Raw genomic sequence first — 26539 nt, 5'->3', positions numbered from 1 at the left:
CCCTCCCTGTCGGCTGAGTGGGCGTGTGTCCTATTTCAGCCTGATGTGGTTTGTGTGCTTAGGGATGGAGGCTTAGGGACGCAGGCCTGGGTCCCACCCCAACCCGGGCCTTGCCATCCCCGGCCCTGCCCTGCCCCCCCCCCCCCCCCCCCCCCCGCCACAGCAGCAGTTTGAGGAGCGGTGGGCGTGGTGGGCAAGGCTCAGGGCTCGGTTTGGCCACGGACACGGTACTGGGTGACGCGGGCGTCCTGCTCTGGGCCGCGGCGTCACCGTGCACTAGAGGCCTGGGCAGGAGCGCCGGGCTTTCCGGCTCCGCTGGCCTCGGAGCTCGAGGGCTGGGCGCCCGGACACGGCGTGACCTCAGGCTGAGCCCACGGCCGTCCTTACGGGTGACCTGCACGGCAGCAGCCTCTGTGCCCGCTCGGCTCTCTGCGGCCCGAATTGTTTGCCCCCTGCTGCAGAGGAAGCCGGGGCCTTTGGCTCCTTGATGTGCCTTCTTCCGTGTTCTAGAAGCAGCGAGAATCACGGCAGGGAGCATGCCTGCCCGTGCGCTCCCCGGCCCGCGGCCGTGCCACGCAGGAGCTGTGGGCTCCATATACGGATGGGAACGGAGGCTCGGCCTAGACAGATGGGCTCGTTCGCCTTTGGAGCCTCGAAAGAGGCCCGAGGATGTCCTGAGGGGCCCCAGTTTGTGGATGAGGCAGGTGACGCCTGGAGCCGTGAGCTCCCAGGGCCCGAGTGACGCTTCTGTTCCTTCCTAGGCCCCCTGCGGCCCGGCCTGCCCGTTGCACCCCCTGCTCCCCTGCGCTCAGTGCTCAGGCTGCGGGCTCACAGCATCCCTGAAACCCGCTCTCCCGGGAGCTCCGGAACAGGGGCCAGCCCTAGTGTCCCAGGGAACCCGGATGAAGGGGTCACACCAGTGGAGGTGGCGGTGGCGGTGGCGGTGGTGTCACTTATCTTGCAAAACTGATTGAACAATAGCGTGGTTACCTCCAGCCTCCACAAGGATCTCACCTGGGTCTGGCTCATTTGTCAAGCAAAAGCCGGAAGGTGTCTGTGGGCCTGCAGGGTGGGGCCGGGCCGCCTTCTCCTTTCCGAGGCAGAGGCCGGGTCCTCAGGGGCCTCGGGAACTACCTCGGGTTGACTTTTGGGGAGTGGCGAAGTGGTAGGGGTGGCACACCCCTGGGAAGGTGCTTCTCCTCCCTTCCTCCCAGGTTTTGTTTTTTCCTCCTTCCTTTTCTAAATATAACGAATCCTTATGATAAAGGACGTCTAGAAAATAAAAAAAAATTAAAACTGTCCATAATTATGCCAATGTGAGATAATCGCTGCTAACATTTGGGGGCATTTCCTTCCTGATATTTCCAGCACATTTTTTTTTTACCCCTGTGTAATTGTGGTCATACCACATTTATAATTTTTCTATTCTGACTTTTTATTTGACTTTATTTTTTTTTAAGATTTTATTTATTTATTCATGAGAGACACGCACAGAGAGACAGAGAGGCAGAGACACAGGCAGAGGGAGAAGCAGGCTCCATGCAAGGAGCCCGATGCGGGACTCAATCCCGGGACTCCAGGATCATGCCCTGGGCTGAAGGCAGCACTAAACCCCTGAGCCACTGGGGCTGCCCTGTTTTTGATGTTATGACATAAATATTTTCTCATGTTATTAAAGACTGTAAATTTAATTTTTAGAAGAGTTTGAGGAGTCTCTAAGTAGATAACGTCTATTTCTATTTAAAATCTTGCATTTCAGTAGTCTGGGGGGTTAAAGAAATGAAATAATGCATTTTATTTGTAAAAAACAAGTCTTTTTTTTTTTTTTTTTTTTATAAACACGCTATATGCCAACCTGCTTTCCCATCCCTCTGTCGTAGCCAAGTGGGGATAGGCCTTGGTTCGCCACTCCCCCCTCATTAGGCGTTTAGGCTGCGTATAAACATCCTGCGATGCACAGCCTGGTGTATAAATTAGGCTTCTCTCGTTATTTCCTAAAAGAGGGCCGAAGAAATGGAGTTACTGACTCCACGCGTCGGGTCTCACGGCTCTGGCTGCACTTTGCCAGCTTGCCGCCCCGAAGGCCCTCGCAGCCTTGCGGGTGGAACAGAGGAAGCTGGTTGTCAAAGTTCTCGCGCCTCATTGGGAGGCTCAGGGCCCGTCTCCCTGGACCTCGTACTTCATTCATTTGTTCAGCAAATACAAGCGCGGAGTTGAGCATCAGGAGGGATAACGTCTGTGGGCCCCGCCGAAGAAGCCGGGGGAAGCCTGTTGTCATGTCTGGTCCCTGCTCAGGACTTGCCACAAGACCTTGAGCTTAAGCCAGGGCACTGCTCCGCCTACGTGCCGCGGCGTGACCATCCCCCGAGGGCTCCTCTCCCGCCGGCCTTTTTCCAGATCCCAGCTTTTACACCCAGACCCTGGAATCGCCCGGCCCCACCCCTCACTTCGCGACCTGGGATATGCGGCCGGAGACAGCGCATGTCCGCAAGCACAGGCGAGTCCTCTGGTTGCTACTCCAGCTCTTGGGAGATGTCAGAAGTTCTCATCTAAACCCAAAACGAGTGCAGTTGGTAAAACCAAGGCCTGGGAAGATGAAGCAACTCGCCCAGGGTCCGACTCCAGCTTTCTTTGGCGGCGTTGTCTCGGGAAAGCCGTTTCCCTCTCTGGTTTCCCCCAACTGTGAAATGGGAAACGGCACCTTCCCTGGTTCCCCTGCTTCTACTTTTCCACCAGTTGAAGGTTGGATTTCAGGGTCCAGTGGCGGGTCTTGGTCAAACGGGGAGCTTTTTGAGGCCCCGTAACTCTGCGACGTCAAGAAAGAGGTCTTTAAACCCTCTCGCTGCTCAGCGATACCGCGGCTGGACAGGAGCGATGTTCCAGCAGATCTCAAACTTCTCGTGAACATGAATCACCTGGGGATTTTGTGAAAATGCAGATTCTGGGGTCAGTAGGTCTGGGGTGGGGCCTGAGGCTCTGCATTTCTAGTGAGAGTCCCAGGTGACGCCGAAGTTGCCGGTCCAGGGACCACACTCTGCAGAGCACGATTCTAAGTCCCTTGCGAAGGGTCCAGACTGGGGCCTCCTGTCTTAAGGTCTTACCCTAGAGGCTCTCTCCACCCGTCGTATTTGCCTCCCCCTGTTTCCTACCCAGAGTCAGACTGTTAGTCCGCAGCTGCGAGTTTCTGGAATCTGAACAGCCCTTGAAATATTTTGCTGCCTAATTGCAGAGCGAGGTCGGGCCCTTCTTTAGAGAGCGACTCGGCAGGAAGGCGTCTGAAGCCAGAGAAGCAGCTAAAGGACCTTGCATTCGCCTCAAATGTTCCCACCACAAGTTTTTATACTTTAGATTGTGGACATTCTTCTCTCCTCTCCGTAGGAGACCTCAGGAGGCCTCAGCCAGTTTTTTATGCCTCTGAGCCAAAAATGGTCTTTACATTGTTAAAAGGCCAAGAAAACAAAACAAAACAAAAAACCCAACACCAACCAAGCAAAAACCCAAATCTAAAAGCAAAGAAGGAGGAATATGCACGAGACGAGGTACGGGGCCTGCAAAGCCTGACGTATTTACTAGCTCACCCTTTACAGTAAAATTCTGCAGACCCCTGATCCAGAGGAACCGCAGCTTTGAGTTTTTCTCTCTGCAAGAGACCTAGGCTCGCTGCGTGAGGCCCAGCGGGGCCAGGATGCGGGGAGGCAGCCTGACTCGGGGGGACCGTGCCGACACCTCGGTTGTGTGCTGCTGAGCACATTGCTTCTCCCCTCTGTGCTTGGTTCTTGCTTCACAGAGTGGGAACAGTGATGTCTGCCCGGCAGTGCCATGAGGAGGAGGCATGAGGAGTTTACTGCCGGTGGGTGCCCAGGAAGCCACCACTGCCGCTGGGGCGGCCACGTGAGTCCTCCCGGGATCGCTGGACAGGTTTATGTCCCCCCCCCCGCCCAATCGGAAAGTCCTCCCAACGTGCTGGCAACAGTCTTCCTGGAGGAAAGCGCCTGTGGCTTCAGCCCCGCCCCGGGCACCTACACAGGGGTTCCTGGGGACTTGCGCAAGGTCAGCAGCAGCAGCGAGCTCTCTGCCCAGAGGCCAGCCCGTCGGCGGGAGGGCGGCTCTAACAGGATGTAATTCGGTCCACAGGCGCCAGCGGCCCAGCCCGGGCTGGTGAGTGCGGGAAGGAACCCTGTCTTCGGGGCTCCCTCCGGAGCGTGCGGGCCGTGCGCCGGGGTCAGTGGTCTGCAGACTCTTTTTTTTTTTTTTTAAAAACAGACTCTTTTTAAAAAAATTTTTAAAATTTATTTATGATAGTCACACACACACAGAGAGAGGGGGGGGGGGCAGAGACACAGGCAGAGGGAGAAGCAGGCTCCATGCAGGGAGCCCGACGTGGGATTCGATCCCGGGTCTCCAGGATGGCGCCCTGGGCCAAAGGCAGGCGCCAAACCGCTGCGCCACCCAGGGATCCCCGGACTCTGTTTTTAAGTTGCTGCAGCCTGAAGGCCCAGGATGGAGGACACAGCAGTTTGGAATCGGGGGCAGTTAATTCTAAGCCCAGCCCAGTTTGCAGCTGGGGCTCCTGGTGCGCAGCCTGGAAGCCTGTAATGCTGTTCTTTGCCCGTGGGTGGCAGCAGCTGCGCCCGCAGGCGTCCCTGGGAGCCTGTGCTGCAAGTCTGTGTGCGCACCTGTGCACGCAGGTGTACGTGCACCTGTGCACGCGTGTGACTCCCTGGCTTCTCCGTTCAGTGGCTCTTGAGCAGCAAGGTCCCAGCCCTGGCGAGGCACCGGGATCCCTGGGAGCAGATGTTAGTCCAATGGGGGAGGCTCACCGGGAGGCCGATGCAATGCGGGGTGACGGGGAAGGCCCTTGGGAGCCCCGAGGAGCTCACCCTCACGGGAGGGGAGCTTGGAGCAAACTTCCTGGAGGAAACAGGGCTTGGTCATGAGAAGGAGAAATGAAGACTGGGGAAGGGAGAGAGTTCTAGAACAGAGGGGACTGGGCCAAGATTCCCTGCAGGCTGAGGGGGCAGCTCCGGGGGCTGGAGCTTGGAGGTGTGTGGGTGGGCGACAGGACCTGGGGGCGCTGAAGTGCCAGGGACCCGCACCCAAGACCACGGAGGACACGGAGAAGTCTGCTGAGGGTCTTGGACCTTAACCACGGGGCTCTCCGAGAACGTGGCAGAGCGTGAGCAGGGGAGGGATGTGTCTGGGCTTGCACCGGGGAAGGGGGTGGACGGGACCGCTTAGCAGGTGGGGGCTCCGGGGTCACCCACGTGGCAGGCGGCGGTACCTGGACCCGGATGTGGGCTCCAGAGGGTGCGTCTGAGCAGGACCGTGAGGGTGGGACAGGGCCAGGGGTGTTGGGGGCTGAGCGACGGCGGGCAGGGGCCAAGCAGGGAGCTGGTGCTGGGATGGCGAGCACTGGGGAAGGAGCACACTGCGCCCGGGAGAGGCAGCGAGGAAGAGGAGGCTGGCCTGTCCCTGCGCAGTGAGCAGTGGAGGGTCACGACGAGCCCAGCTCTGCACTGCTGTCCCGGGGAGCGGGACGTGCCAGGCGGGTGTCTGTGGGGAAGGCCCAGTGGCGTGGACAGCAGTGCCGGCGGGCGAGCCGCACATCCCCCCGGGGCCCCTGGTCCGCCCTGGGCCGCTCCCCGACTAGCGATGGCAACATGGGGCAACGTGGGGCTGCTGGCCATCCGCGGGGCGGGGCCTGTCTGTGTGCGGACTGGGGGGACCGGGGGGACCGGGGGGGGACCGGGCCGCTGGGGCCGCGCGGGCTGCTGGACCCTCTGGGGCTGGGAGAAGCTGCTTGGGGCCGGAGCCCCCAGGGTGGGTGACGGGGGCCCTGGGCTGGCGGCCGGGCCAGCTGTCCCTGGAGGCGGGGGAGCTCACCGCCCGTGGAGAGGGGTGCTCGGCTGGGGCACGAGTGGGGACGCCGCGTGCGCCACCAGCCCTCGTCCCCGGGCTGCCCAAGCACAGCGTGAAAAGAGCGTGTTTTCTGGGAAAAGGCTCGGGACCCAGTTCATAACCAGAGCGAACGTGCACCCTGGCTGGTGCCCTGGGCGTGGCTCGTGTCGCCCTCTCGACGCCCCGCATCCGGCTCTCAGAGGACGCGCCCGAGACAGGGGGGAGCGACCCGACCACCTTCTGCAGGTGGTTAAGCGACGGGGTCTTTTGGTCCTATCCCGGAATCCTGACCGCAGCTCTGACGTTGACCGTGAGCTGGATTCAGACTCGCGCTGCGGTTGCCTTACACACGGTGGGATCCTGGGCGGGATGGGTAGAGGCATGAGGCCTGGAATGATGGAGGTGAGAGCTCTGCTTGCCCTGCCCGGGACGGAGCTCGCCTCAGTGCCGGACGTCAGGTCTGTAGGGGAGGGTTCATCCGGAGCTGATGAGGGGGCGAGGGGGGAACTGACGCCCAGTCTGGGCTGGAGGACAGCGGGGATACGGCTTGTGGAAGACCTGGGGGGCCCAAGGCACCGTCTTCCTGCCTAAGGAGCTGCGGGCAAGCAGGGCGACAGGCCCGTGCTGGGGGACGTGCGCAGGTGGAGGCGGGACCCGAGGGGCGAACCTAGCCCCCCGCAGGGAGCGAGCGCCCATTGCCCGAGGCGGCAAGTTGAGGCCCTGGGACCGCGGTGGGGGGTGCAGGTGCGAGTGCGAGCACCAAGGGGGATTTTTAAGGATATATATATATTTATTTATTTGACAGCGAGAGAGATCGAGAGAGTGAGCAGGGGCAGAGGGGGCAGGGGAAGCAGGCAGCCTGCTTGGACCCCAGGACCCGGGACCTGGAGCCCGACGCCCCACCTGGGGATTGGGGCGGATGACCTTGAGCGCCTGACCCTGAGATTCTTGGCCGTTGTTACAGGTGGTGCTGCTGACCCAGCGCGAGCCCGCCCGTCCCAGCGCCTCTCCGAGCAGCCCTGCCCCCCGCAGCCCTGCAGGTAGGTGCAGCGGACGCCCCAGTCCTGAACCAGTCCGGGTGCCCGGGGTCGCCGGGCACGGGGAGGCGGATTCAGAGGGAGTCCCCGCAGTTCCCCCCCGCCCCCCGCCCCGCGCGAAGCTCGGTGTCCCCGCCTGTGGCCTCTTTGCTCTGCATCCTCCCTGGCCAGGGAGCCGGGCAGGGGATCCTGGGTGCCCCTCCTTCCCCCCCCCCCCCCCCCCCCCCCCGCCTGCTGTGGCTGCTGAACCTCTTTCCCTCTCGATGCCTCTGTTGGCTCTTCCGCGAGAGGTGGATCCTGGAGGTGCAAGGACGTCTCCGGGCTTGTTGACCAGGGGAGGAGTCCCCGCCCTGCGAGCCTGAGAGTCACGGGGCAGCTGCATGAGTCACACTCGCCTGACGATCAGTCCCGGGCAACCCGCGTGGGGGCTCCGTGCAGGGGTGCAGGGTGCGGGTGCCGCCGTCAGGGCTGGAAGCGCAAGACCCGCTTCATGGCCCAGGGTGGGTGTCAGGAGTGCCTATGCAGTGGGCGTCAGGGTCTCCTCCCCCCCCCTTCCTCTAATGGGGTCATCATGAGGACTGGATGCGCCTGTAGATGCTCAGGAGCGTGGAGCGGCGAAGCGGAAGGGGCCGCTTCCAGGGGGAGACCCAGCATCCCGGGCCGGGGCCAGGTGCATGTCTAACGACAAATGTGCGTTGCTGGGACACCCCCCCCTCAGCTGCTGGTGACCTCACCCTGGAGGTCCTGCGTCAGAAGGGCCGGCAGCTGAGCCCTGGAGAGGAGGACGGGCTCTGCGAGAGCCCCCCCGAAAGCCAGCTGGGCCGCAGCCTGCGAGGCCACCCCGCAGTCCCTGGCCCCTTCCCCTGTCGGCCGCTCCGTGCGTCGCCCCCTCCTCTGATCGCAGGGCCCGGTTCACGGGGTTCTCGCCACCGTCCGGCCTTGAGCCCCGCAGGTAGCTTCATTTGTTCCTTTGCTCATTTGGTGAGTCGCGGGCTCGTGGGGAGGCTGGTGCCGCAGTGGGCCGAGCGCAGGACTCCCCGCCCCTCGTGCTGGGTCTCCAGAAGCCAGACCCCGCCTTCCCCAGCTGAGACCCCCGGGCCAGGGTTAGGGGAGCACACGGGGCTCGTGGCCCCCGGGCAGAGGGAGCAGCGTGGATGAGGCTGCAGATGGGGAAGGTCCCGGAGCCCGAGCCCTGGAGCAGGGGAGCCCCTGGGAGGAGCCTGTCCTGTCCCCAGGTCCGGAGGCTGTGATCCCGGCTCTGCCACAGTGTGGAGTCCTTGAGGCTCCAGGCGGGACGTGGCCGAGGCCCAGGAGCCAGGAGGGTGTCCCTGCTCCCGTCCTCGTGGGGCTGGCGGAGGGTGCTGGGGTTCAGGCAGGGGCGTCGTGGGCGAGGCCACGGGAGCCACTGCTTAGGGCGGTGAGCGGGGACTGAGGAGCGAGCTGGGGGGGGCAGGCCCGAGGGCTGGGCGTCGGCCCCAGGCGCCAGGGGGGACCTGGACGGGTTTGGAGTCGAGGAGTGATTTGCACAAAGGGGTTTGAGAGCATGTGGGAGGCGGAGGGGACGGCACGTGGCCGGTGGACACCGTAGACTGCTACCCGCCTGCGCAGAGGAGGACACTCTCCCGTCCGCCCTCGGCCCGGCTGGGTCCCCGGCTGGATGGTGTCCCCCTGGGCGGCCCCCCTGAGCCATGAGCACCGCTTCCCTGCAGCAGCACGTGTGGGGCCTCCTGGGCTCCAGGGGCCACGGGGTCTGAGCCCGAAGCATCCCTCTGGCCCTGCCTTGCTGGTCACGCCCCTTAACGCCTCAGCCTCAGTTTACCCATCTGTGAAAATGGGGGCAAAGAAGGGTTGTGGAGGGTTAACCGCGGGGAGGGAGCGTCTTGAGCCGGTGCTGGCGTGGGCTGACGGCTCCGCTGTGCTTATTCCCGTCGGTGGGCAGCGGCCTGTCCGTGCCGCGACCTCCCGTGGGGGGTCCTCTGCGGCCGCACATGTGCAATCCTCCCATCAGCCCCATGGCGAGGACTCCGGGGCCCAGAGAGAGACAGCGGCAGGACTGGACCTGTTCAGGGCCCCTCTTGCACTTCTGCTTTGTAATCCTGAGAATTAAAAGCTCCAGGTTGAGCGGGGAGGTAACAGGGAAGGGCGTCCTGGGGAGAGGGGCTCCCCACACGCTCCTGGAGGACCCGGCGGGAAGGCCCAGGACATTGAGGGGGGTGGGCCCAGGCCTAGGCGGCCGCTGGTCCCAGAGGACAGGCGGCAGGGAGGGGACAGAGGCGCCCGGCAGAGTCCAAGGGCCAGGGCCCCCTCCCATGCAGCGCCCCACGGGTCAGCGCAGGAGCCACAGTCTCCTGAGGGAGTTTGGGGCCTCACGGTGCTGTGTCGGGGGCGCAAGTGCCCGTGCGACGGCTGCCCTGCCCGCGGGTGCCTGACCCGGGTTGCCTGGCGAGGGTCTCTGGGAGACGGGCTCCAGGGCAGCCGCCGGCCCATCCCGTTGCCCCTGCGGGTCAGGGTCGGGGTCGGGGACGGGGACGGGGACTCCTGGCCCCCCCCACACGCGGGTCACGGCTCGGAGCCTGGGCCTTGCTCTTCCTTCCCGGCTCCGCTCAGGCATCCCCCCTTCCCCCTGTGGCTGCTCCGGCCTCGGTGGCCCCGCCCGTGGAATGGGCACACGCTGGCCACCGCGCTTGGGGCAGCGCTGCCGACGGGACGAGGCCTGGAGACCCCCACTGCGCGCCGTGGCCCATCCTCAGCCTTTCTGCGGCCTGGGGGGCGTCCTCTGGGGGAAACTGAGGTGCAGAGCAGCCGCGTGCCCTCCCCAGGGCCCCACCCCGGCCAGCGGCCTCCACCTGCAGCCCGCTCCTGTCCCCTCCCTGTCTTACCTCCTGGGCCTATCCTGTTCCCCGCATCAGGGGACGCTTTGTTTGCGGTTGTTTTTCCTAAGAAGTTTCCTCTGTGGTGTCACAGGATGACTCAGCCTGAGTCACGGGCAGCGAGGCCCAGGAGGAGGCGGGCGGCGGGGGAGCGGACGGGAGGGGGCCTGCCTGGGCCTGGCATGTCCTGCTGCTTGAGGGCTAGGCCTGCCGGGGGACGGCCCCTCACGCGGCCCCGCGCTCCCGGCCCCCACCTGCCTGCCGTCCCCTCCCGAGGGGGGGAGGCCTTGCGCAGGTCATCGCCCCCCGAGCCCGGGGTTTCCCCTCCATGGGCCAGGGGAGAGCGCGTCCTGGCAGCTTCCTGCTTCCCGCCGCGTGGCGCAGGCCTGGGGAGCCCGGCCACGCTGCGCAGGACGAGGGGCAGACGGGGGCGCCTGGCACGAGCGCGGTCCACACACGTCGTGGTAACTCTGCCTGCACCGGGTGAAGCGTTGAACCCCTCATCCGCTCTGAGGCCACGCAGCCCCCCTTAGCTGAGCCGCCACGGCATTGCTGTCCGGGGCCAAAGCTCCCGAGGCGCCCAGAACGCAGGTGACTCCTCTCGGGCTACGTGGGGAACAGCTGGGAACCTGCCTTAATCACAGATCGGAACACGTCACGGAGGCAGGGGCCCTGGTCCCGGACCTCATAGCATGAAGTTTGGGGCCCACACTGAGGGGACGGGACTTGGTATCTCAAAAGATGGCAAGTGCTACAGAAGGTATCTAACCGCAGATGTGACATGTACGTGGAACATAATGTAAGGATCTTGGGACGGGAGCCCCAGGTCGGGAGCCCCAGGTCGGGAACTCCAGGCCAGGAGCCCCAGGACGCAGGCCACATGCAGGGCAGGGTATGGGGAGCCCAGGCCCCGTGTGGGGCGCAGACAGCAGGGTGTACATGATGCTGGGACATGGCTCCAGGTTATAGGGCTGGAGACCCAGCAGCGGGACAGGCCCCTGACTCGAGAGACCGTTTCCATGTGGTGCCTGGTGCCTGGGGCTTCAGCACAGCTCCACTCACAAAGGCCCACAAAGGCCCGGCTGCAGCCAGCGAGTGGGCGTGTCCCGGCCGAGGGGGCCCCCAGGGGGGAAGGGGGTCAGGGCCTGGGCCGGGGCTTGGGAAGCCGGCCAGGCCCCAGAGGCCTACCCGCCTGGGCTGGGCCAGAGCCGGGAGGATTCTCGTCTGAGCCGCCCTCCCTCCTGCTCCCCGACCCCCTCCCATGTGCTCCTCCCCCAGGCCCTCTGCACCTCTCCACCCCGCTGCTGCTGCCAGCACATCTGATCTGCATTCCGGGCTGGGGGACGGAGCTGGCACCGCCGCGGGGCCTAGAAGCAGAGAGACGCCAGCTGCGGCGGCTCAGGGCCAGCATGTCCTGAGCCCTGGGGCTCCTGGGGCTCCCCGCCTGCTCCCCCCTGGTCTGCACGCGAGTCCCAACAGCCTGCCGGGGACACTGAGGCTGGGGAAGGCGTGGCTGGGGTCTCGCAGACGCAGAGGCGGAGCCGAGGCTAGAGCCCGCTCGTCTGGAGGGGGGAAACTGAGGCGCAGAGGCGAGGCCGGGTGGTCCAGGGGCGTCGCACGGGCTTGTTGGGGCGGCCCGGGACGAGCTGAAGAAGCGTGGGGGGCCCTGCAGGCTGGGCCTAGCCTGCCCTGAGGTTGTGGCAGGGTCTGGGGCGAGCGATGATGCACCGTCTGTGGGGAACTCGACTGCGCAGGGTGGGCGGCCGGCGGGGCAGGGCTGCAGGGGTGATGGGCTGCGGGGGGAGTGAGTGGAGCAGGGGTGAGCGGGCTGAGTGCCTGGGCCTGGCCTCCGTAAGCTGTCCTGGGCGGGGGGGCCGCTTCGAAGCCCCCAGAGGCCCGGGCCCTGCAGGAGGACACCGGCCACCGGGCGGGGGGGGTGCTGGGCAGGGCCGCGGGGAGCACACGGGGGCGGAAAAGGCGGACGACCCGGGGTCCAGCCGTGGGCCAGGCACTGGGGCTTGTGTCCGGGATCTTGGTTCACTCTTCCAGCTGGTTGTGATTATTTTCTGAGCTGGGAAAGGAACAAAAACATTCCACTGTTATACCTCTGCTTATGTTTAAGAGGGGACGGGACTTAAGAAAAAATAAACTATTAAAATTGAAAGGATTAGTAACAATAACAAATATTATTTAATCTTTGATTTTGTTTTTAAAAGATGTTTACTTATTCATGAGCGACACAGAGACAGAGGCAGAGACCCAGGCAGAGGGAGAAGCAGCCTCCCTGCGGGGAGCCCGATGCAGGACTTGATCCCGGGACCCCGGGGTCATGCCCTGAGCCCAAGGCAGGCGCCAACCGCTGAGCCCTCGGGCGTCCCTACTGATCCCAGGTTTGGCCAAGCCTGTGAGATCCCCTGGCCCCTCTCTGCCCCAGGACACGGGCTCAGAGAGGACAGCTCGCCTTCCCCAGGTCTCCAGGTGCTAAGTGACCGGACGGAGACCCCGAGCGCCTGTCGTCTGCAGTGGGAGCAGAGCAGAGGCGGGCAGGGTGTCGGGAGACTCGCAGACGGGCTGCAGGCCAAGCAGGCTGTTTGGGTGCTGGTGGGAGGCCCCCTCCTGAGACCCCTCCCCATCCCTGGTACCAGCAACCATCCTGGGTCTCTGGGCCTTGGCTGGAGCCCCCAGCCCCCTCTGCTCCGCATGCAGGGGCTTCGAGGTCAAGGTCGAGGTCGAGGTCGAGGGGAGATACGGGCGCCTTGAGCTGTGTGTGCGGAGCTGAGATACACGCTGGGAGTCTGTGTTTGGTTGCAGTGGGTATCGAGCGCCTGCTGCGTGCCCGCCTGGTGCATGTCCCCCAGACGCCCGGCCGGGTGGCCGTCATCGTCCCACCTCGTAGAGGAGGAAACGGAAGCATTGCAGAAGGACCGCTTGCCCACGTCCCCTTGCAGGAGGGGTTTGGGCTCTGCTCACACTCACCCTGGACGTTGCCTCGTGTTCCCCGTGAGGGACGGTCGTGCGTCCTTCACCCAGTTGTCATCCTTGGCATCCTGAGTCGTGGGGCTTGGCCCTGCTCCTGGGCCCCGCCGTCCCTGCTCTGCCCCACACCTGCCCCCGTCGTGTTTCTCGAGGGTTCTGGCTGCAGGATGCAGACTGACACCCAGGTGGACGGGCTCGTGCTTCCTGCCGGAGCCCAGCTCAGGGGTCCTGGCCGTACTGGGCCATGCGAGCCTCAGGCACAGAGAAGGGCCTCACTGCAGCAGGGGGGACCTGTCACTACTCCTCGGGTCCTGTCGTCCTCATTCCCAGCACTACGACTGCTGGTCTGCGGAGCGACTAAGGTGCCTGGTGGGTCCTGGTGGAGGTTGAACTCGACCCCCAGGCAGGCAGGAGGGGCCTTGGCCAAATGCACAGATGTTATTCGCCTTTGCTGTTTGTCTCAGGATCCGAGCACCCCAGGGTCCTTGGAGCTGGGGTGGCTCACTCCTCCCCTGAGTCCCGTCTGGCTCCCCGCAGGGCAGCTCATTACCTCTCCAGATGCTGGCAAGGAAAGTGGCATTTCTGGACGTTTATTTTATGCCAGGCGTGGTCCTGGACCCTCCGCATTTATGGTCTCCTTCGGTCCCCCCGCCAGCCTTCAGGAAGGTATTCCTACCCCAGTTTCATCCGCAAGGAGCTTCAGTCTCAGATACTTAACCAACCCCCAGCAACTATGACTGAAGTGAGGCTCCAAGGCACGCAGCTGGGAAGTGCTAGGTCCGGGGTGTGAAGCCGGGTCCGGCAGGAGCGTGGGCCACAGCCATGCCCGGTGCTTTTTCCCTTCTTGGAAAGCCTTTCCCCTGCAGAGGGGAGAGCTGCCCCCCGCGGCTCCTGCTCCTGTGGCTCTGGCTCGGGCATCGCGGGTCCTGCCTCCACAGGTGCTTGCAGGTGGGGACTGGGTCCGGGCGTCTGCTGGTCCCATGGCGACAGTGCCCGGTTGGGCCTCTGTCCTGCTGCTGATCTGTGTTTGAGCCTGTGTCTTTGGGGGGGGCGCTGGAGGGTGCTGCGGGGTGCTGCAGGGGTGCTGGGGGCTGCGGGGGGTGCTGGGGGTGCTGCAGGGGTGCTGGGGGTGCTGTGGGGGGCTGGGGGGTGCTGCAGAGGGCTGCAGGGTGCTGGGGGTGCTGCAGGGGTGCTGCGGGCTGCGGGGGGGGCTGGGGGTGGTCCAGGGGGGCTGGCGGTGCTGTGGGGGACTGCAGGGGGCTGCAGGGGGGCTGAGGGGGGCTGGAGGGGCTGTGGGGACTGTGGGGGGCCGGGGGAGCTGCGGGGGGCTGGGGTGCTATGGGGGGCCTGTGGGAGGCTGGGGGGGCTGGGGGTGTTGGAGCTGGGGGTGCTACAGGGTGCTGGGGTTCTGGGGGTGCTGCAGGGATGCTGGGGGTGCTGCGGGGGGCTGGAGGGGCTGTGGGGACTGTGGGGGGCTGGGGGTGCTGCAGGGGGCTGGGGGGCCGCAGGGGCTGGGATTCAGCTCTCGCCGCCGTTTACAGCCCAGCCCCAGCCGCAGGCCTGCCAAGCCTCCGAGGGCCAGCTCCCCGCCCCCGGGGAAGACACCCGGCAGGAAGGTGCCAAATCTGGTGAAATCTGGCTGCTTCGGGGGTCAGGGGTGGGGTGGGGGCCCTCAACGTCCGGGCCTGGCTCTCGGCTCTAGGTGGGGCTACCTCCGGAAGCAGGAACAGGGCCAGTGGCTTCAGCCCCTGGGATGCTTGGCCTCTTGGACGCGGCGTCCGCCCAGCCCTCCTGGCCGAGTCCCCAGCAGCTGTCCACACCCGGGGTGCACGCGGCCAAGGCGGGGGCCCAGCCGCTCTTCCGGGAGCCCTGTGCTGTCTCCGCTCTGATCGGAGCCGAGGCCCGGCTCCAGGTGCGTCCGCCAGGTACCCGTTACCTGTGACTGAGAAACGACAGTCCCGGCTTGGGCGCCGTCTGCAGAGGATGGACGCGAACTGTGCGGCTGGCCTGCCCTCCCCTGCGTGGGCCCCGCCAGCCGTCTCCCCTCGGGGCCCCCCGTCCGTTAACCGGGCCCCGTCGTCCCCGTTGCAGATGGCTGGCCCGGCCCAGGGGTCTCAGGGAGGTCTGTAACCGCCCTCCGGCTTGGCCCCGCTGCTGTGGGGTGTGGACCGGCCAAGCCAGGCCTCTGCGGAGATGCGGGCAGGTCGAGGACGCGCATGGACGTTGGCGGGGCTCCCGCCGTGTGTCGGGCCTCTGGGCCTCCTGGCTTCTCTGTGAGCTACTGTCCCTCTCCCACTTTATAGATGAGGAAACTGAGGTCCTGATCACAGGAGCCGGGGTTCCCAGGTTCTGAAGCACGTGTTCTTGCAGGTGCAGCGTCCCCACCCGCGGCGGGGCCCTGTCCGGTTTCACTGGGTTTCATAACCGGCTTCTCTGTTTACTGCCTATTGTTCCAATTTGCAAAATCCAGGGCTGGCGGGCGGGTGCTCCCAGGGGGACCCGGAGCGCAGACGAGCCAGGGAGCAAGCAAGCTGCGGAGAGGCTTCCCGGGAGTGGCCGGCTGCCCGCGGCACTGAGGACAACAGGGGAGGACAGGGGGTGTTGCCCCGGCGGCAAGGCCTCGCACCGTGTCCGGGGGCGGAGGGTGGGGGGAGCCCCGGAGACCCGAGGACCAGCCCTGGGAGAGCCAGGGCGCGGGGTGGGGGGGTCCCTGCTGCGGGGCGCGGGTGTGCAGGGCCCTCGCTGGCAGGTACGTGGGTGGGAGCTGGGGTGCAGGTGGGTGTCTGAGTCCCGGGACGGGGACTAGGACACAAGCCCGCCCGGCACGTGGCCAGCCTGCCTCGCACGTCAGAGACCGGGCGGGCCCTGGGTGCCCGTGGAGGCCCCGGGAACGGCCGCCCGGGTCTGCCTCCTGCTTGGTGCCCACGGCCTGGGGCTCCCGGGGACCTGCCCTTGTCCTGGACACTCGTGGCGACGTGCTCTCCCGAGCTCCTGGGCTCCTGGCCGCCAGGCTTGGCCTGGGCTTCCCCGGTCTAGGGACTGCATCAGCCCCCCACCTGGAAACGTCACCGCGGCCCCTGCCCCGGCCAGAGGCCCCGCGGGACCCCTTGGACGGAAGCCTGAGCCAGGCCTCCTCCGGCTGAGTGACCCTGAGCAGCCTGAGCCGGCGACGGAGGGTCCCTGGGTCGGCCGCCCGTTCGGGCTGTGGGGACCGTCCTGCCTGGTTCCCGGGGGCTGAAGGGAGACTCGGCCTCGGACGCCCGCCCCGTCCTCCCCCGGAGGCCGGGGCCTGGACCGTCTGAATCCGAGGGACCCCCGTTTACAGGTGGGGGCCCTGTGGGCTCTGGGTGGGGCTGCACAGCCTGCGCTGCCCGGCACACGGGCTCGTGGCGACGGACGTGGGGGATGCGTCGGGAGTCAGTGGCGGCGGCGGGCCGAGCCCTCGGGCCTCCTCCTTCTTACCTACGGGTCTTCAGCACCCGAATCCCCCTGCTACCTTGAGGGCCTGCCTCCTCTTCCAGGTAGGCAGCGGCCGAGGCCCCACTGCCCCCTACCCGTGGCGACAGTCTCTGCCCCGTGCAGGCTGCAGCTTCCGGGTGGGTGGGGCTCTGCTCTGGGGTCTCCAGCACTGAGCCCCGGGCTCTCGGGCTAGAACGTCCCCTGGGGCAGGACCCTGGGGACCAGGCCAGGCCCTTTGCGTCGATGCCGATTTAGTCCTCGGCAGCGACTGCCGCGCGGTGGACGGTGCCCGGGGAGGCTGAGGCCTAAAGGCCTTTCACCTGCAGCGGAGGCGGGGGTGGCCCCAGGTCCCCAGCTCCCCACTGTGCATCAGGTCGGTCGTTGCACTAGGCTGTTGGGAGACGGAGCCGGGGCCGGGGAGACAACTGGGAGACAGCGAGGGTGGAGCAGGGCGGGGGTGGACGGGGAAAGGCCTCCGGGAGCCGGAGTGTACTTGTCCCAACACGATGGCGGTGGCGGATGCCTCTAGTGGGACAGTGGGCGGCGGAGTCGGAGGGGGCCCAGGGGTGCGGAGAGACCTGAGACCTTCTGTACCCCTGGGGAGCCGATAGATGAGACCTGGGGCTGGAAAAAGACACGCAGCCCCGAAGGAACCCGAAGAACAAGCGAACCCAGAGCCAGCAGCGCCCACTACAGGGGCCAGCTCGGTGTTCAGGGCGAGGGGGGAGCCCCGAAGCCTCAGCTGAGGGGGGCGGATCCTGTAGGCTGCTCCGGGGCCAGAGGGCTTGAGGGCAGCAGCGGTGGGCACTGGGCGCCACGGGAGGTCCGCCCTAGCCCATCCCCTCCCGTCCCCTCCCGTCCCCTCCCGTCTCCTCCCCTCCCACCCTCCCGGAGGGGCGGTCCCGGCGCCCGGGCTTTATAGGGCGCTGCGGGCGTCGTCGTCCCCAGTCGGCGACCATGGCCCCGCACCGCCCGGCGCCCCCGCTGCCCCCGCTGCTGTGCGCCCTGCTCCTGGCGCTGTGCGCCCCGCCGCCCACCGTTCCCACCGTTCGCGCGGCCACCGCGTCGCGGGGGGCGGCCCCGGGGCGGGTGCCCCAGGCGCGGGTGAGTGCGGGGCCGGGGGGCGCCGGAGTAACTCTCTATTGTAAGTTCTTGCAGATACGCGCTAGGAAAGGGGAGTAAATCAGGTGTAGGATGGAAAAACTGTTTTGTTGCTTTGTAAGTATCTCGGGCTGCGGCCGTGGGGCCTCGGGGCCTGGCCTCTCCCCCAGGCGCCCCGCCTGCCTGGCCCCCGCCGCCCGGGGTCGCTGCCCGCTGCCCGCTGCCCGCTGCCCCTCCCTCTGCTGTCGCCCTCTCGTGTCGACTGCCCCTGGCGCGGCCCCGCCGTGCGCTCGTGGGCCTGACGGTCATTCCTCTCCCTCCCAGCGCCCGCCCGGCTCTCTCCTCCTCTGCCCGCTTCTCCTCCCCGGAGGCCGAGCCTGCCCCCCGCCCCGGGGCTAACCGTCAGCTCCGCCCCACCTCTCCGCATGCCTGCCTCCCCCTCCCCTGCCGCCTCCTCGCCTCCTGCCTGCGGCCGCTCCACCTTTTCCAAGAAACAGACTCGGGGCGGGATGTGGGGGGCGGGCAGGGGGAGGAGGCGACAGCGCAGGAGGCCACTTGGGCTCGGTCAGCTCGCCCGTCTTGGGAGTGTGACAGGGACGTGCGTGGATGGACGCGGGGAACCTCCCAAAGAGCAAAAGCAAGCGGGCTGAGTGCCCTCGGGCCAGTCCCCTCCTGCGTGGGCCCCTGCGTCCCCATCGGCAGAGGGCGGTTGGGTCCTGAGCTCTCCGAGGACCCCTCTGGTTCTGAGAGCCACTGCGGAGGCCGGAAGGGACCCCTGAAGCCCCGGGGACCCCGAGCTGCCTTCGCCATGTGAGGGGTCTCCCCAGGGTTGCAGAGCTCCCGCTCCTGGAGCTTGCGGCCGTTCCTCCTATGCCCTCGCCCCGCTGTCCCATCCGATTGGCACTGGGGGGGGGGGTGACGTGGAGCCTTCGTCCGTCCACCACCTGTGAGCTGACAGGCAGGGTTGGGGGCCTACGCCCGCCTGGCCCCGCGTGCCGGCCCCGCTCGCCCACGGAGACGTCGCGTCAGGGGCTCAAGTGAGCCCTCCTGGGCCTGGAAACCGCCCTCCCTCGCGCCCTGGGGTCTCGGCTCCGGGGCGCCGGCCCTCAGGCCCCTCCGTCTCTTGCAGCCCAGCAGCATGGTGGTGGAGCACCCCGAGTTCCTCAAGGCGGGGAAGGAGCCGGGCCTGCAGGTGTGGCGCGTGGAGAAGTTCGACCTGGTGCCCGTGCCCCCCAACCTCTATGGGGACTTCTTCACGGGCGACGCCTACGTCATCCTGAAGACGGTGCAGTTGAGGAACGGGAACCTGCAGTACGACCTCCACTACTGGCTGGGTGAGGCCCCTGCGGGGTCGGGGTCCCCCGGGCGAGGCCCCGGGGTGCTCCGTGCAGGAGACATGTGCTGGCGCCACCCGGGGTGTTAGGGTGAGGCAGGTCGCCTGGGGCTCAGCCGGGACCCCTCATCCGCAGTCACCCCGCATCCCGGGGGTGACTTGTCTCCCAATCTGCATGGAGCCATGGAGCCCCGGCTGGGCCCTGGTCCGCAGGGGGCCGCCCCCGGGAGCCGCGCTCACCTGCCCCGACGCTCCACAGGCAAGGAGTGCAGCCAGGACGAGAGCGGGGCAGCTGCCATCTTCACCGTGCAGCTGGACGACTACCTGAACGGCCGGGCCGTGCAGCACCGTGAGGTCCAGGGCTTCGAGTCGGCCACCTTCCTGGGCTACTTCAAGTCCGGCCTCAAGTACAAGGTGGGTCCCCGGCGTCAGGCACGGGCGCACCGGGCTCGCTCGGGGCCGCAGCTTGGCTTTGGAGGGGCCCAGCCCTGGGTTTGGATCCTGGACCCTCCTCGCTGCGCGACCTGGGGCAAACCACACTCCCTCTCTGAGCTTCTGATTTCTTATCGCAAAACGGAGAGAAGACAGTGCGTCCAGCCTCAGGATTGTCCCGGCAGCAAGGGGTGGGCTGCGGGGGGTGGGGTGGGGTGGGGAAACTGAGTCCGGGTTTCCCCAGGGCCCGGCCCGTCCCGTTCCCACGGCCCTGCCAACAACCCAGGCCGGTGTGGGCAGGGGCACCCTTGACCACATTCCTCACCATGTCATTAGAGTCTCCCTTGAACTTGGACTCTGGGGAGTCCCGGCCAACCTGGAGCCCCCCCACACCCCGCAGCCCGGCGGGGCCGAGCAAAGCCAGCCAGGAGCCCCCGGAGGCCCTGCCCTAATGGGCTGTGGGGAAGCCAGCATCCTGGGCACTGGAGCGCCTCCCTTTGCGCTCGGTCACAGGAGAGTCTGCCCTGCGCCCAGGCAGGGCGTGGGGAGGGGTAGCTGGTGGACGCTTGCCCCGGGCTTGGCCCCGGCAGGGCTCAGGGAAGGCTGTAGGCTAAGGAGGGGGTCACAAGCCCTGACGGTCAGATGGGCCTGAACGTCAGAGTCCAAAAATCTCATTTGAAGGGAAGGAGGGAAACTGAGGCACAGCAAGGTCAAGCAGCTGGCCCAGGGTCACACAGCAAGTCACCCAGAGCCAGGAATGGCTCCCGGCATCCCGGCGTTCCTCCCACTACACCGGCCGGCCTCTCAGGAGGGGTGAGGCCCCGGCCGTGCGGTTGCTGTGCCGTGTGGCCATAGGGGGGTCAGGTCCCTCCCGGGGCCTTGGGGTCCTCTGTGCGACAGGGTGGAGTGGGGTCTGCTCAGGGGCACACGGGATCGGATAATGGGAAAGCCCTCGGAGGTGGCGATGGCGAAGGCAAAGGTGGGCCACACAGGGGTGCGGCCGGGCTGGTTGCACTGGGGCTCCCCGGTGCCCCCCACAGCCGCTCCTGCCCAGCCGCCCGGCGCCACCCTCTCCCTCTATGAGGCCTTGTACCTGAAGCCCGAGAGCTGGGAGGGAGGGACCCAGGCCCCAGAGCTGCGGAGGGACCAGGCGCTTGCAGCTTTTAGAGCTGGAAGTGGAAAGAGCACTTGACGAGGAGTCGGCGGGGGGTGGCGGTGGAGGTTCAGGACCCAACGCTCCCCCCCAAGTGCTGTGCGGCTTGGGGCCTCGGGCTCCGGAGTGTTCATCGACCCCGTAACAACAGTGCCTGTTTACTGTGTGGACGCGGGAGAGGTTAGCAGCTATGCGGCTGCTAAGTGATGGGGTTGGGTGGGGCGGGCCTGGCCCGGCCCGGCTCCCGGAGTGTCTCAGGCCTCCCCGGGCTCTGGTCCCAGTGCCGACGGGGCCTAGGAATCCGCGTGGGTAGCAAGCCTCCTCTGCCCTGCGTGCTGTTCCCAGGATGTTCTTGCACCACACTCGGAGGAATGCTCCCCGGAGTGGGTTCCCAGCCCAACCCTGCGTTGGGACTTCAGCCCCGAATGGCCCAGGCTCCTCCTGGGGGAAACGGGGGCCCAGAGCCAGCCCCGTCTTCTGCCTTCTGCAAGGCTTCCAGCTGCCCCCGCACTTGGCAGGCCCAGGGTTCTCGGCCTGGTGCCCTCATCAATTATAGATCCCCGAGGAGCAGAGCTTGTGATGCAGGACGTGTTCCTGCTCCTCGGCTGAGGCTGCTCGGGTGTGAGAAGGGCGGGAGGGGACGGACGGAGCCCCGGGAGGGGACGGAGCCCCAGGAAGGGCTGTCATGGGGCAGGCCCCTCTCACTCCAGCCCCAGATCCCCCAAGTACTGCGCTTGCCAGCGTCTGTCCGTCTGTCCTCCTGCTCCCCGTCCACCTCTCGGCACCCAGAGACCCCTCGTGCTGGGTTGGTTGAAACCCTTGGTTCCAGCAGAATCTGGGCTGAGCTGAGTCCGAGGAGCCCCTGACCTGGGGCATCACCTGGGCCCCTCCCAGCCCCCTCCCAAGGCTTAGATAAGGAACCCGGAGTTCAGGGTGTGTAGGCCGCCGGCCCCGACCAGTGCAGTTTTCTCTGTTTTACAAACAGTTCAACATTTTTAAAAATGTAAATCTTTCTAGCTTTTTTTTTCTTTGACTCCAAGAGTAATACAAGCTTTTTGTAAAGTGTCAAACGTTAGAGAAATACAGGTTTTATTATTTTTTTAATTTTTTAGAAGAAAAAAGAACTTTTTTTCTTTTCTTTTTCTTTATTTTTAAAAAAGAAAATTTTATTTATTTATTCATGAGACACGGAGAGGGGCAGAGACCCAGGCAGAGGGAGAAGCAGGCTCCACACAGGGAGTCCGACGCGGGACTCGATTCCAGGACCCCGGGTTCGTGCCCTGGGCTGAAGGTGGCACTAGACCCCTGCGCCCCCCCGGGCTGCCCTATATATCATCACTTTAATTTGAAAAGTGACTTTAAAGACCATTTATCCTTAAAAAAAAAAAAAAAGACCATTTATCCTATTGAATTTTGTTCAAATAACGTGAGTCCAGGGTCTGCCCACCTAACGATTAAGACCATAGAAAGCAACAGCCAATTCTAAGGATTACAGTGAAAATTTCCACCTCCTGCATTTTTGGAGACCCACTAATGTCTTCCGAGAGCTTGCTCTTTCCCTGTTGGCGTTCCCGAGTCTCATTTCCTAGACTGGCAAGTTAACTAAACAGGAGGTTTGTGTCCACAATCATGAGCTATCAAGCATTCTCTTACCTTACAAATTCACAGAGAATTAATTTGTTGAAACTGAGATTTGTGACATAACTTAAAAAAAATCTACAATTTTTTCCTACATTTTCTTACAGAAAATGTCTCTTTTTATTTTTTTATTTATTTTTATTTTTATTTTTTAAATGTCTCTTTTTAAATAACAAACGGCACGCTTGAGCAAGCGAGATAGTTTAGAAATGTCTTAAGACAGAGTTAGGAGTTCAAGGCCTTTCTTCCTCCACGTCCCATTTTCTCGTCTCTGAGGAGTTCGTGGAAGTGGTTGGTTTGTCCTTCCAGCACCTTCTGCAGAAGCTGTTCGGATCCGCCGTCTGCTTACCTCTGGCCGGGTGAAGGGCCTCAGACTCGGGAGTTCCTGGGGGCGACGGGCAAGGCTGGGCCCCTGGTTCGGCCACCACCTCGCCGGGACCCTGGGCTCAGGCTTTCACCTCTTTGTACCTCAGTTTTCCAGTCTGTGAAGTGGGGTAATGGGAGTCCCTACCCTAGGGGCTTGTTAGGACCAGGCCGCCTGTCCAGGCAGGTGCCCCGCCGGGCACGGCTCACCAGGTGGCAGCCCTGCGGTCCTGCCCGGACAGCGCCCCCGCGGGAGGGGTGACGCGGGTGGAGGCTCGGCCACCCGGAGCCTGGTGCTCGTGGAGCCGGTGGGGCGCTGCCCTCCCCGCGGGAGAAATGCTGCTGCCCCAGGCGGTGCGGGGCCGGGCCTGGGTCGGCGCCTCGTCGGGGCCTCCGTGAGCTCCTCTGGGGACTCAGGTTGGCGGGTGCGGGCGCAGACCCCGTCCCTCCTGCGCTCCAATGGCAGCACCACCCCGACTGGCCGGAGCGCGGGGGGCCCCTCCTGGGCTGGGAGATGGGGGGAGTGGGACCCCCTCCCGACGCTGCCCTCCTGGGCTGGGAGATGGGAGGTGCGGGGGGATCATGGCCCCTTCCTCACCGGGACCAGTGCTTTCGTGCCGCCTACTGTGTGCAGACGTGGCAAGAGGGGGATTTAAGGTCGCGCCCTCAGCCCCTTGACCTCGTGGCCTCTGTGCCGCGGACCCGCTTGGCTTCGCTGGGCTCTGCAACGTGAGGCCGCGGTGAGGGGCCTGGACGGGGCGGCCGGTCCCCGCTCCTGGAGCCGTCCGGCCTCGGCCCCCTGGGCAAGGAGCCGCCGGGATGGTCACTGGCATCCTTGGGCCTTGGCTCACCACGGGTAAGGTGCCGGCCCTGCAGGGACCTGGTCGTCGCGGGCCTGTCGCAGTCACTCGGGGCCTGGGGCTGCAGTGGGGAGGCCAGCCCGCCGTCCCCTGTCCCGGGATCCGGCCGCCGCAGACGGGGGCAGAGCAGGGATTTCTGTCCCCACTTCAGAGAGGGGAGGCCTGAGGCCAGAGACTGACCCCCTCCCCCCGGTCGCCCGGCACTGGGCCAGCACCTCGGCTGCCCCTGAAGGCCCGGCGGGCGGGACCCGCGGGGAAGGTGGCTGGGCTGGGCCATGTCCTGGGGGCCCCGGAGGACGGGGGTCTTGGGATTCGCATCTCTCAACCTGGCTTGCAGAGCACCTGGGCACACACAGGGTGGCTTCGCGGAGCGCCCGGGCAGGTGTGCTGGGAGGCTGCTTGCTGTGGACACGGCGCCCGCGGCCGTGGGGCCTTCCTGGGGCTGCGCCGGCCACCGCGGCTCGGTCACGCTCAGGGAGCCTCTGGGATTGCGGGCCCCGCCCCGCACCATAACTCGGAGGACAGAGCTCCTCAGAGCTCCCTGGCACCTGCTGGTTTTGAGAAACGGGCATCTGTAGCTCTTGGGTTCGGGGACGCCCCGGGGCCGTTAGCGGAGTGGGAGGCTCAGCGGACGCAAGTAGAACCCACGGGCACGGAATCTGCTGGAAGGCCGCGCCCACAGGCCAGGGTTTTCTTCACTCCCCCTGCCCCCCCGCTCCCCCGGGCCCGGTGCTGCACTGACCTGTGTCCTTGCCCCACCAGAAAGGAGGCGTGGCGTCGGGATTCAAGCACGTGGTCCCCAATGAAGTCGTGGTGCAGAGACTCTTCCAGGTCAAGGGGCGGCGCGTGGTCCGAGCCACAGAGGTGCCCGTGTCCTGGGACAGCTTCAACAACGGCGACTGCTTCATCCTGGACCTGGGCAATGTGAGTCCTGGCCCGGCTGGGCCTGCCCCGGGAGGTGGATGCGCCGTGTGGACCCTCGCGCAGACGTGGGCCGGCCAGGGCACAGCAGCCCCCTGTGGGCACGTGCCCTGTGCCTGTTGGACGCGGCCGCGGAGGCCGGGGTGCAGGGGCCGCGTGCGGAGCCCCCTCCCTGTCGGCGCAGGCGTCACACACACGTGCACCCGGGCTTCACCTGGCGTGAGGTCCTAGCTCATGTTTGCGTGCCCGGCTCGTGCGCCTGTTCACATGGTCGCTCGCTTACACACGCGGGCAGGTGTGAGAGCCATTGGCTCTTGCCGCAGATGCGCGCCTGCCCACGGAGGCCTGGGTGTGCTGTCCGAGGGCCTGCACCCACATGTGTCGCGCGTGATGCCCCGTGTCTGAACCACACACGCGGCATCGTTGTCTCCGTCCGCGGACTCTGGCCGGCGTCCCGCTCCCGAGATCTGCCGCTCAGCACGTCCTCGTGGTCCCCCACCCGGCTCGCGTGCCGGGCGATCTGGGCCGCTGGGCCCCGCTGGCCTGTGCTTCTGGGTTGAGGGCCGCGCGGACGAGATTCTGCTTTGAGGCGGGGGCAGGTGGGCCCTGAGCACTCGAGGGCTGGTGGCGCCGAGGCGCACGGCCCCACCACGGGCCACCACGGGCCACCACGGGAGCCGGCGGTCCTGTGCGCGGCCCGTCCAGGCGGACCCAGGGGGGCTCCCCACCGCGCCCCTGGCCACGCCGCCTGACGTCGGGCCCGTCTCACAGAACATCTACCAGTGGTGCGGCTCCAATAGCAACCGATACGAGAAGCTGAAGGCCACGCAGGTGTCCAAGGGCATCCGGGACAACGAGCGCAGCGGCCGCGCGCAGGTGCACGTGTCGGAGGAGGGCGCCGAGCCCGAGGCGATGCTGCAGGTACCGCGTCCGGGCTGCGGGCTGCGGGGAGGGCCCCGCGTCCTCCGCATGGGTCAGGCAGCTGGGAGGGGACTTCATCTCCCACTAGGCTGGAGCTCCTGGGGGGCAGAGCTTCCCGGAGGCTCCCAGAGTCCCCGGAGGGGCTGGGCCCAGGCCTGGTGAGCTCCAGCCTCCAGCTGGAGGGGCCCGGTGCTCCCGGGGAGCGGAGAGGGACCCGGCGCTGGAGCCAGGGCAGAAGGGGCAACTGGCCCAACGTCCCCTCTCCTCTTCTGATCAATCCTAAGGTTGGACGGTCTGGGAGGCATTGCCAGCCCTCGTGCTTTGGGGACATATCAGTAGAGGCGGAGCTCACCAGGGAGAGGAGGAGCCATGAGCTCCGCTGCCTGCCCTTGGCTCCTGTTTGTCTGGGGGTCGGGTTGAGCAGAGGGCGCCACTGGGGCGGGCGGGACCCCAGCCGGGCCTGGAGGGGCAGGCGCTGGGCTTGCCCAGAGCAGAGGCGTGAAAACAGGCTGTGAAATCACAGCGACCCGGGGGCAGACGCTCACTTGGCCTCCTCAGGGCTGCGCACACAAGTCGTTCAGCCGAGTGCACCGCAGAGTCCGCCCGAGGGGACGGGGGAGCTGGGCCCCCGGCGACGGTGCGAGCGTCACAGCGAGTGCTGGGACATGTTGGTCCCAGAGGCCAGGGAGGAAGGGTAGTGTCCGCAGGGGTCCCGGAGGCAGCGGAGCAGGGGACCTGCGGGGCTGGAGGGGCCCTGGGAGGGGCGCTCGGGAGCCAGGCGCTCCCCGGGCTTCACGGCCACCCGTCCTGCCGCCCGTCGTCTCTCGTAGGTGCTGGGCCCCAAGCCGGCTCTGCCCGCGGGCTCGGAGGACACAGCCAAGGAGGACGCGGCCAACCGCAAGCTGGCCAAGCTCTACAAGGTGGGTGGCGGCCGCTCCGGTCCCTGGTGTGGGGTCAGGACGGGGGCGGGGACCCGGTCCCCCAGTGCACCGCCCGGGGCCCTGAGCACCCTGAGCACCCTGAGCCACCACCCTTGGGCCGGGGCCTCGGTTCGCACGTCTCCACCAGACGCCAGTCTGCTTCCGTCCCTTTCCTGCCCAAGAGTCAGGAAATTTGACCACCTGTGAGCATGTGCGTCGTGCTCACCTGTGTGGCTTGGGCAGCGCGTATTCCCGCGCCGGGTCTCAGTTTCCTCATCTGTAAAGTGGGGAGCGGGACAGTGGGGCCCACTTTGCAGGATTTCTAGGAGCCCATAGAGAAAACCGATGGAAAATGTTTTAGGAAAGTACTTGGGGAAATGCTACAGAAACGGGGGGGGGGGCGTGTGGAGTTACTTCATTTATAGTTTATTTCCTGTGATTTTTTAAAAAGATTATTTATTCGTGAGAGATGCAGAGAGAGAGGCAGAGACACAGGCTGAGGGAGGAGCAGGCTCCGTGCAGAGAGCCCGACGGGACTCGATCCCGGGACCCCGGGGTCACGCCCTGGGCCCAAGGCAGATGCTCACCTGCTGAGCCCCCCGGGCGCCCCGTTTCTAGTGATTTTTTTTTTTTTGAATATTAAATCGTTTATTGATT

At 65.6% G+C, this 26539-nt stretch overlaps 1 protein-coding gene across 3 annotated transcripts in view; it reads left to right on the top strand.

Annotated features, from left to right (window-relative positions):
* The window catches only part of GSN (gelsolin), a 41244-nt gene that overhangs the window by 2562 nt on the left and 12143 nt on the right, over positions 1–26539 (top strand). Inside the window, exons 2-7 of one of the 3 annotated variants that reach the window (XM_041764258.1) lie at positions 6863–6938; positions 18471–18675; positions 18934–19088; positions 23883–24044; positions 24813–24962; positions 25793–25882. In XM_041764258.1, coding sequence (XP_041620192.1) covers positions 18480–18675; positions 18934–19088; positions 23883–24044; positions 24813–24962; positions 25793–25882 — 753 coding nt within the window. In that variant the 5' untranslated portion in view covers positions 6863–6938; positions 18471–18479. Of the gene's footprint in view, positions 1–6862; positions 6939–17175; positions 17345–17419; positions 17459–18470; positions 18676–18933; positions 19089–23882; positions 24045–24812; positions 24963–25792; positions 25883–26539 lie in introns of those variants that run through there. The other 2 variants (XM_041764255.1, XM_041764256.1) reach the window with 2 other exon arrangements.

This window comes from Vulpes lagopus, chromosome 7 (assembly GCF_018345385.1).
Source record: "Vulpes lagopus strain Blue_001 chromosome 7, ASM1834538v1, whole genome shotgun sequence".
Taxonomy (NCBI): domain Eukaryota; kingdom Metazoa; phylum Chordata; class Mammalia; order Carnivora; family Canidae; genus Vulpes; species Vulpes lagopus.
Note: the sequence above shows the minus strand (reverse complement) of the source record. Positions and strands in the feature narration are given on the sequence as shown.